Source organism: Gymnoscopelus braueri, assembly GCF_963280865.1.
Source record: "Gymnoscopelus braueri genome assembly, chromosome: 24".
Classification (NCBI taxonomy): domain Eukaryota; kingdom Metazoa; phylum Chordata; class Actinopteri; order Myctophiformes; family Myctophidae; genus Gymnoscopelus; species Gymnoscopelus braueri.
In genome coordinates, this window is record NC_137626.1 from 2,945,963 (window position 1) to 2,957,422 (window position 11,460).

At 38.1% G+C, this 11,460-nt stretch overlaps 1 protein-coding gene across 1 annotated transcript in view; it reads left to right on the forward strand.

Moving 5' to 3' along the window:
* LOC308080231 (NACHT, LRR and PYD domains-containing protein 12-like) overlaps nt 1-3,110 on the forward strand; it is a gene marked incomplete at its 3' end in the record, with an annotated part of 63,789 nt that extends 60,679 nt beyond the window's left edge. The window contains exon 15 of the mRNA XM_080422007.1: nt 2,477-3,110. Within this exon, the coding sequence (XP_080278133.1) occupies nt 2,477-3,110 (634 nt within the window). The remainder of the gene's footprint in view (nt 1-2,476) is intronic.
* Between the last annotated feature and the right edge of the window lie 8,350 nt (nt 3,111-11,460).

The window sequence follows — 11,460 nt, forward strand, 5'->3', positions numbered from 1 at the left end:
GTGCATAGCCCTATAAATAGGACTATGCACTTAAAAAAAACACATTTATGTTTTTTTTTAAGTTAGGGGTGTACAATGGTTGGTCCACAATATTACTTTTCTTTAAGTGAACTTCCATCACTGTGATGACCACTGTGACCACACCGCCCACTTCACACTGGGTGTGATTTTTTCTTAATAATAGAAAAAGATCGATAGTGGGCTCGATAAAAGCTCGGTTCGATAAGCAGGCTCGATAAGGTGCTCATTATCAATAAAAATTTACGAGCTCCATCCCTACCGAGGACACAGCGCCGCTCTGCTGCTCTTCTGGGCCCTGGCCTTCTGTGCAGAGAACCTGGCCTTCGTCTCCTGGTTCAGTCCTCACTGCATGGTGGTGGGCTCTGGGAGACCCCCAGCAACAGGTGAGAGATGGTTCAGTCCTCACTGCATGGTGGTGGGCTCTGGGAGACCCCCAGCAACAGGTGAGAGATGGTTCAGTCCTCACTGCATGGTGGTGGGCTCTGGGAGACCCCCATCAACAGGTGAGAGACAGTTTTGCCAGATTTTGCGAGAGAAATAACCAGGTTTATGAAAGCAAGGCCCAAAAAAGGACGACTAGGTCACATGAGCATTTTAAACCTATCTATTGGATATTTGAAAATAGCCGATCTACAAGCTCACAACGCGTCGCGATGCAACGCGTTGTGAGCTTGTAGATCGGCTATTTTCAAAAACTTCTTGGGGAAAATATATATTTTTTTACATTTAAACATTACAAATCTGGTACAGGGGTCCCTGGCACAAAAACTATTTTTAGATGGGGGTCCATGGACTAAAATACTGGTGTCGGTATCAGTGAGTGTTCCAGCCTATGATACGATACCTGGTCATTTATCACATGATAATATTTCATTTAGTCACATTTTAATCTCTTCAGTTGATGTTTTATACTCTTACTGTACTATTTGCATTATTCCTTTACTAACTTGTAGCTGCACTTTAACAATTATTAATGGATTTATTTATTTATTCCTGGATCAGTGGTTCTCTAATCTTTTAATTTCTGAGAGTTTACAAATGGAACCAACACTCTCTGAGTTACAGACCTGTAAGGGTCCATTTGGTTCCATTTGTACACTCTCAGAGTTACAGACCTGTAAGGGTCCATTTGGTTCCATTTGTACACTCTCAGAGTTACAGACCTGTAAGGGTCCATTTGGTTCCATTTGTACACTCTCAGAGTTACAGACCTATAAGGGTCCATTTGGTTCCATTTGTACACTCTCAGAGTTACAGACCTGTAAGGGTCCATTTGGTTCCATTTGTACACTCTCAGAGTTACAGACCTGTAAGGGTCCATTTGGTTCCATTTGTACACTCTCAGAGTTACAGACCTGTAAGGGTCCATTTGGAACCCTGAAGGTCCGTGGACCCCACTTTGAGAACCACTGTCCTAGATGTGTTTAAACTACACACTGGTGTTGGATCAGTACTCAGTATCGAGCGATACTCAAGCTATGGATATCGTGAAGGAAAACATCTGTACATCTACTAACAAAATAACTGACACTGGAATTGGGAAAAAAACATTTTATGTATCTGAAATGTAGGCATGTAACGTAAATCGATTAAAATCGATACAAACTGGTGACAATTTAAATCCATTTAATAAAAAATATATCGCGATGCAAAAAATAGCCCAAAAAAATAAGAAAATACAGGATTTTTGTAAGAGAATTGATGAAAAGATTTTTCAGTCATTTGCTACTGTATTGAAAAGAGGATGAGAGAAAACACATTATTATAGTATAGAAAATACTAGATGTGTCCGGAAAATTATTGTGTTTAAAATTCGTATTGTGAACCTAGTATTGTGATTCAAATCGTATGGTGAGTTGAGTGATATCTGATATAATAATTGTTGTTATGGCCGAAAACCGATATAAACCGATATGATATGATCTCATTCTGTAAAAAAAAAAACACTGAAATTGGAAAAGCAATGCCTTTCTTCTTTTTTAAAGATATCTTTGGGTCTTTTTCTGCCTTTAGTTAGTAGTTTTATAGTATAGGACAGGAAACAGAGGAGAGAGATGGGGAGAGACATGCAGCAACGGCCGCTAATTAAAACGTGTGTGTGTGTGTGTGTGTGTGTGTGTGTGTGTGTGTGTGTGTGTGTGTGTGTGTGTGTGTGTGTGTGTGTGTGTGTGTGTGTGTGTGTGTGTGTGTGTGTGTGTGTGTGTGTGTGTGTGTGTGTGTGTGTGTGTGTGTGTGTGTGTGGCATCGCGACGCATTGAGCTTGTAGATCGGCCTAAATGTATATAGGGCTGAAGTGGTTACTGTATGTTTTGTGATACTGTATGGGGTGATGCTAACAGAATGGTTCAGTCATGAGACGTTATTTCTTTTTATTCCATGCTTTACAGTGGAGGGGAGCTGCCCGGCTACGTGCTTCTGTACGGCTGTTTATTTCTCTTTATTCCATGCTTTACAGTGGAGGGGAGCTGCCCGGCTACGTGCTTCTGTACGGCTGTTTCTCGGCGCTGGGCTGGGTCTGGGCCGTGGTCCTGCTCAGGGTGGAGAGACGCAGGGTGCTGGTGATGGACCGCACCCGAGGACACAGCGCCGCTCTGCTGCTCTTCTGGGCCCTGGCCTTCTGTGCAGAGAACCTGGCCTTCGTCTCCTGGTTCAGTCCTCACTGGTGGTGGGCTCTGGAAGACCCCCAGCAACAGGTGAGAGATGGTTCAGTCCTCACTGCATGGTGGTGGGCTCTGGAAGACCCCCAGCAACAGGTGAGAGATGGTTCAGTCCTCACTGCATGGTGGTGGGCTCTGGGAGACCCCCAGCAACAGGTGAGAGATGGTTCAGTCCTCACTGCATGGTGGTGGGCTCTGGGAGACCCCCAGCAACAGGTGAGAGATGGTTCAGTCCTCACTGCATGGTGGTGGGCTCTGGGAGACCCCCAGCAACAGGTGAGAGATGGTTCAGTCCTCACTGCATGGTGGTGGGCTCTGGGAGACCCCCAGCAACAGGTGAGAGATGGTTCAGTCCTAACTGCATGGTGGTGGGCTCTGGGAGACCCCCAGCAACAGGTGAGAGATGGTTCAGTCCTCACTGCTGAGAAATAACCAGGTTTATGAAAACAAGGCCCAAAAAAGGACGACTAGGTCACATGAGCACAAATCTGGTACAGGGGTCCCTGGCACAAAAACTATTTTTAGATGGGGGTCCGTGGACTAACATACTGGTGTCGGTATCGGTGAGTGTTCCAGCCTCTGATACGATACCTGGTCATTTACATATTTCATTTAGTCATATTTTAATCTCTTCAGTTGATGTTTTATACTCTTACTGTACTTTTTGCATTATTCCTTTACTAACTTGTAGCTGCACTTTAACAATTATTAATGGATTTATTTATTTATTCCTGGATCAGTGGTTCTCAAATCTTTTAATTTCTGAGAGTGTACAAATGGAACCAAATGGACCTGTAAGTGGTCCGAGTGGTTGTACACTCTCTGAGTTACAGAGCTGTAAGGGTCCATTTGGTTCCATTTGTACACTCTCTGAGTTACAGAGCTGTAAGGGTCCATTTGGTTCCATTTGTACACTCTCTGAGTTACAGACCTGTAAGGGTCCATTTGGTTCCATTTCTACACTCTCTGAGTTACAGAGCTGTAAGGGTCCATTTGGTTCCATTTGTACACTCTCTGAGTTACAGACCTGTAAGGGTCCATTTGGTTCCATTTGTACACTCTCTGAGTTACAGAGCTGTAAGGGTCCATTTGGTTCCATGTGTACACTCTCTGAGTTACAGACCTGTAAGTGTCCATTTGGAACCCTCTCAAGGAACCCTGAGGGTCCGTGGACCCCACTTTGAGAACCACTGTCCTAGATGTGTTTAAACTACACAGGTATTGGATCAGTACTCAGTATCGAGCGATACTCAAGCTATGGGTCGGGAAGGAAAACATGTACAACTAAATAACTGACACTGGAATTGGGAAAAAAAAACTGAAATGTAGGCATGTAACGTAAATCGATTTAAAATCGATTCAAACTGGTGACAATTTAAATCCATTTAATAAAAAATGTATCGCGATGCAAAAACTAGCCCAAAAGAAATAAGAAAAATACAGGATTTTTGGAAGAGAATTGATGAAAATAGTTTTCAGTCATTTGCTACTGTATTGAAAAGAGGATGAGAGAAAACACATTATTATAGTATTCACCTGTTTCCTAGGCTGTGTTTTCCACTTCCTGTCGATTTGATCCAATGAAATCCAATGAAACTGGTCAGATGACCAATGATATCCAATGAAATCGACAGGAAGTGGAAAACACACAGCCTAGGAAACAGGTGAATAGAAAATACTACATTTGTCTGGAAAATGATTGTGTTTAAAAAATCGTATCGTGAACCTAGTATCGTGATTCGAATCATATGGTGAGTTGAGTGATATCTGATATAATCATTGCTGTTATGGCCGAAAACCAATATAAACCAGAAAAAAAAGAATAATTAATTTTGTCCATTCTGAAAAAGGCATATAAACACTGACATTGGAAAAGCAATGCCTTTCTTCTTTTTAAAATATATATTTTGGTCTTTTTCTGCCTTTTATGTATAGTTTTATGGTATAGATGGACAGGAAACAGAGGAGAGAGATGGGGAGAGACATGCAGCAAAGACCGCTAATTAAAACACGTGTGTGTGTGTGCGTCTGTGTGTCTGTGTGTGTCTGTCTGTCTGTCTGTCTGTGGCTTTGTGTGACAACTGCAGGAGTTAAAGGAGTAGTTCACCAAAAAAGGACTTTATTGCTATCAATTACACACCCCATGAAGCCTTGAATTCATGGAGATTGTTTAGTTTTTGTTGCATTCCTGAGCCAATCATTTGATGACCAGAGGAGTTGGTCCTATTGACCGATGACCCGGTCATCAAATGAATGAATGAATGAATGACTAAACACCCTGCCACTCATCAAAGAGGGAAAGGCATTTCACCTGATGAGTGACAACTATTTGTCTTTGAAGGTACATTTTTTTTGTCTCACCATGTACAGCACTTTGGTCAGTTTCGATTGTTGTAAATGTGCTTTATAAATAAAGTTTGATTTGATTTGATTTGATTACATGTGTTTTTATTTATTGTGCTGCCTAAAAATAGATGTTATATGGTGCATTTATATATGGTAAATGGTGCATTGATATAGCACTTTTATCCAAAGCGCTTTACATAGATTGTGCATTACATTCACCCATACATTCACACACCGATGGAGGAGGAAACCATGCAAGGCATCAACCTGCTCATCGGGAGCAATTAGGGGTTCAGTGTCTTGCTCAAGGACACTTCAACACTAACTCTGGGGGAGCCCGGGATCGAACTGAGAATCCGACCGCTCTACCAGCCACTCTACCCCTGAGCCACTGCCGCCCCAGATGTTATGTCTCAATGAGGTCTACCTGGTTAAATAAAGGTTAAATTCAAATATTATAATAATAATAATAATAATAATAATATACAATTATTTAATAATGGGGCATGGTGCTGGGTTAGTGTTCACAGTAAGAGTATTACATAATAATGATAAAAACTATTCAACAATGGGACATTAATAATGGTTCCCCCAAATGTTTATGATAACTTTATGCAATATCATGTGTACATTTCTCTACTCTTTGAATACATTTTCCTTAAAAAAACACAATTGATTGATTGATCATTAAAACAAAATGCCCGCAGCCCACCCATCTGACCACTTAACATGGTGTGTTCAGTGAATTAACACCCACATCCTTTACAGTTCTACATGTAAGAGTTCTCTCACTGTCACCTCAGGCTGCTGCAGTCTGGCCTGCAGGTGCACTTAATGGCCTGTAGGAGTCACTGGAGCCGGTGGTAAGTCTTTTACTTTACTTTACTTTACTTTATTATGGATCCCCATTAGCACTTGCACTAAGCATGGCTATTCTTCCTGGGGTCCGACACACCCAAATACACATCATACAGAACGAACATAGATACAAACACAGACAAAGACAATAGTTCACCTACAAAAATTCAGAAATACATTTACAATTTTACAATTTTGTACATTTCATGATCAAAGGGAGAAAAGGGTTACCCATACATTATTATTATTGTTATTATTTCCTTTTTCTTTTTTTTTTTTTTTTTTTCCCAAACCATACATTTCATGATAATAACAAACAAGTCAATAAGATGTCAAAGGTTAAACACAAAATCATTAAAGTTCATGAAATATTGGAAGGTACTGTTTTACCATAATTTTGAAACCCTCTTTTGTATTGGCTTGAACAATATAACTCGGCAATGAATTCCATCTTCCAATAGCTCTATACATAACAGTTTTCTGTATAACAGATGTTTTAACTTTGGGAAAATTCAACCTTCCTTCAATTGCATGTCTTGTTTGATATTCATGATGAGTACAATGTTTTAATAACCTTTTATATAATATTTCTGGAGATTGTGTAACTTTTATGTTTCTGATGAAATTAACTAAACAATAAGTAGCCCTTTGACTAACAGACAACCATCTCAGACTGTCATGCATGTCTTTTACATTAGTTCTATAGGAGCAATTTAACGCACAACGTGCAGCTTTATTTTGAACAACTTGTAGTTTCTTAATATCGATCATTGAGGCACTAGACCAAATAACAAAACAATAATCAAGCTGTGACAGAACTAAAGCGTTTAAGACCTGTCTAATGACATCTGGTGGCAGTCCCTTAGAAATTCTTCTTGTAACTGAAACAGCCCTTCCCATTTTGCTCACAGTATTATCAACATGATGGGACCATGATAGAGTGTTGTTGAAAGTAATACCTAAAAGTTTTGTCTCTCGTACCTGGTCAATTGGAATGTTGTTTATATTCAAATTCAATTTTGGTTCAAATAACATCTGATACTTTGATCCCATTAATATAGACTTTGTCTTACCAACATTCAGTACAAGTTTATTACTCTTTACCCATTCTGTTACTAACTTTAATTCATTTTCCAAAATATTATTAATCTCATCTGTGGTCATTCCTGCAGCATATATGGTCGAGTCATCTGCATACATTGAAATTTGAGCTTTATGTAGAACTAACGGAAGATCATTTATAAAAATTGAAAACAATAGTGGTCCTAAACAACTTCCCTGAGGGACTCCACAATTAAGCCGACTGATCTTTGAAAAACTACCATTAAAGAAAACTGTCTGCTTTCTGTCACTTAAGTAACTCTCCATCCAATTTAATGCAGTGACAGTGAAACCATATTGTTTAAGCTTATCCAGTAACAACAGATGATCTATCAAATCAAACGCTGCACTAAAATCAAGTAAAACAGCCCCCACCAATCTTCCATTATCCATCTCACATTGCCAATCATCGGTCATCTGTGTCAAGGCCGTGCATGTAGAGTGACCAGGCCTATAGGCATGCTGATATTCTGTATTTAATCCATTCACATCAAAATAAAGTTGTATTTGTTGAAAGATAATTCTCTCCATTACCTTTCCTAAAGCTGGTAACAAGCTTATAGGGCGACTGTTTGTACCAGAAAATGGTGCAGCTGTATTTTTTGTAAGTGGAATGATTTTAGCTATCTTCCAAGCTTGAGGACAGATGCATTTCTCAATGCTCAAGTTAACAATATGACAAACAGGGACAGCAATGAAATTAGCAACCAAACTAAGAAATTTAACATCTAAATCATCAACCCCTGGTGGTCTATCTTTACATTTAGTAAGCAGACACTCAACTTCATTAACGGTTACTTTTGCTAGTTTAAATTTACAGTTCTTATTATTCATTGAGTTTTTAATTAATGTAGTTGAGGGATTTATACTTGCATGTTGCATATTGCTCCTAAAACAGTTGATCTTAGAATAAAAATAATCATCAAAATAATTAGCAATGTCAACTGGCTTGGTCAAATATTTTCCATCCACTTCAAGATAAGATGGGCAAGATTTTGGTTTTCTGCCCATCATGTCATTTACAACATTCCACATTTTCTTTTTATCGTTTTTCACATTTTTAATTTTGTTCTCATAAAACAATTGTTTTTTCTTTTTGTTTTGAGCTGTCACATAATTTCGTAGCTTCTTATAGATTTGCCAATCAGACTCAAAACTTGATAGGATCGCTGCTTGTTTTGCTTCATCTCTCAATCTCATTGCTTCTCTTAATTCATTATCCAACCAGGGTGATTTCAGATTTCTTACTGAGTATTTTCTAATAGGAGCATGTTTTTCAATAATTTGTAAAAATAATGTATTAAAGACTTCAAGTGCATCGTCTGGATTTTCCTTGTCCAATACTTTCTTCCAACATATGTTTTTAATATCATCTGTAAATACATCTTCATTAAATGTTTTCATTGATCTCTTATAAACAATTTTTGGTCCTGATTTGGGCACCTTTGCTTTTCTTATAGCTACTATTAAATTATGATCAGTACACCCGACTGGTATGGATAATGCTTTGGAGCATAAATAACTACAGTTTGTGAATATATGATCAATGCACGTTTCACTTTTACCACCATCTCTCCTTATCCACACTCTTGTTGGTTTTTCCACTATCTGAATTAAATTACATGTTCTAGCAGTTGATTGAAGCTTCTCTTTAAGTGGGCAATTAGATGAGTTCCAGTCAATATTTGTATCACCTAAAAAATAAATTTCATGACCAAGATCACATACTTTATCTAACATAAAACAAAGTTGGTTAAGATAATCCATATTTGCACTTGGTGGTCTATATACACATCCTATAAGCAGGGGTTTTACATGTGGTAAATTAATTTGCAGCCAAATCACTTCAATATCTGCAGCCATTAAATCAGGTCTTAATTTGACTGGAATATGATTCTGTACATAAACTGCCACCCCCCCTCCATATCTATTCCTGTCCCTTCTAAAAATATTATACCCCTGAATACCCAGTACCTCATCATTAAGAGTATCATCCAGGTGGGTTTCTGATAATGCTAATACCTGTATACCCAGCAATAATAATTCTGATACTTCAATAATTTTATTTCTCAGGCTGCAGATATTAATGTGAGCTAATTTAAACCCTTTTCTTGGTAGATTAATCGTAATCATAATAAACAAAATTCAGTAAACAACTTCTTCCCTTAAGTTTGTGAACTATTAAACACATAACACACACATTCACAACCAACCATAAAAACACACACAATTTGCCATACATGCTGTAACCTGCCTTATTTCATCACCCCCCCCCCCCCCCCCAACCCCTCTTAATTCTTTCAATCTAACGACAACTATTTATTCTCAGCACATTCTTGGCTATTTGATTAGTAAAAAAAAGGAAACAAAAAAAAGGATGATTATTGTATTCCAGGTCAAAAAATAACATCCTGACCTGGCAGTACAATATCCTACAATCCTACTAATCATTTGAGCAATCACTAGATTCTTTTTAATTATTTATTACTTAAATCATATTGTCTCGTCACCAAATTCTGTACACACCCAAAAAGAAAATTCATTAAAAAAAAAAAAAAAAAGAAAAGTACAAAGGAAAAAAAACTTTAAATATATTGCAAAAATCAACACTTTAGATTAACTAACTACCCAGCTTAATCAAATAGTATTAATAATAATAACAATAATAATAACAAAAATAATAATCACAGCAATAGATAGAAAGGGAGTAGTTTTTTTTTTTTTTTTTCCAAGTTATCTACTTTTCCTCCCTCCTCTTTTTTTGTTTTTTGCCATATTCAACTTTAAGATAACGGAAAAAAAATAGTCTTATAATATCTTGGTACTTGAATTAAATGTTTTCGTTTGTGGACTCCTTTGTGCTGGTAATTAACCATTCTTCTTTTTCTCTAAGATAACGAAAATATTAGTCTTATAATGTCTTGGTACCTGAACTCCATTTTTTCCGTTTGTAGACTCCTTTGTGCTGGTAATTAACCATTCTTCTTTTTATCAAAAATAACGAAAATATTAGTCTTATAATGTGTTGGTACCTGAATTCATTTTTTTCCGTTTGTGAACTCCTTTGCGCTGGTAATTAACCACTCTTCTTTTCCTCTGTGACTTTTCCACGCTCTGCTTTATATAGTCCTCTCTTTTCCAAGTCTCTGGCTGCCTCTGTTGAATTTGAGTACGTTGTAAATGTTCCATCTTCATTGAAGACCTTCAATTTAGCTGGCGCAAGGATGTGCGTCTTGATGTTTTGTAGTTTCAAGGATGCCCGAATTGGTTTATACAGAGCTCTCTGTTGTCTTGTTTTATATGTATAATCATTGTCAAAATAAATCCGCTCATCCTCATACAGCACTTCTTTTTTATCCCATGCTGCTTTAAGCACTCTTTTCTTTGTGTCAAAGCTTAGGAAGGCTGCAATAATCGGTCTTGTAAAGTTTGTTTGCTCTTTGTATATGCCCATGCGGTGCGCTCTGATTATATTGGCATCACCTGGCACCTCCAAAATGTTTGTTATTAATCTTTGGAGAAACTCGGTCATATTGCTGCCTTCACTTTTTTCTTTGACATTATAGATACAGACATTATTTTGCCTGGATTTATTTTCCAAATAATCCACCTGGTCTGCCAGTTCCTCCATTCGGGTCTTGGTCTGTTTCACCTGCTTTTGATGCGTATTCTCTGCGTCATCCAGGTCGCTCACTCTCGTCTCCAGCTGGTCCACACGCTTTGCTGTTTTCTCCATGTCCTTGCGCAGATCCGCTGTTTGTTCCATAATTGTTTTAATATCCTTTTCTGTATCATGTCGGAAGGCTTTGAAGTCATTTCTGAACTCCTGGATTTCTTTAGTCAGGGAGTCTTTCAGATCCGCAAACAATTGCTGCAGCTCCCCTTTGTTTGCCATAGTAGATTCCACGTTTGCTCCTTCACCCTTCTTTTTTAGCAGTATATTCTCAGGCTTTGTGGTTTCTCCAGAGCGTAGATTCATTACTTTTTAAGGCTATTATTGTACATTGTTTGCTTTCTTATTTCCGAGTTTTACTCATTATTTTCGGGGTTGGCGAGAGAGAGGTTTCACGCTGCGGCTTCACCCTGCGGCCATCTTGCTGTCCACGTCGCTGACAAACGCCCCCAAGCCCCCATCACAGTCTTTCCATCTTCTTGTGACAGGAGTTCATCTACGGTTTCCTTCCAGATGTCTTTACAAGACATTTCAGTGCTATGGACCGAGGCATGCTGCATCACACATTATTACATATTTTAATCATTTATAGTCATTGTGATTGTGAGTGTCATTCTTTTCCTCAGATTACATTCATTGAGGGTCTAAAACAGATGTATTATAATGAAATATTTGATTGTTTATTTTGAGCCATTATTATTATTATTATTATTATTATTATTATACACTACTAGACCAGCCAACTGTTTAGGTTGATTGATTCTTAAGTTTAAATTGTGAACCTGTTCTAACTGAGGTTCCACA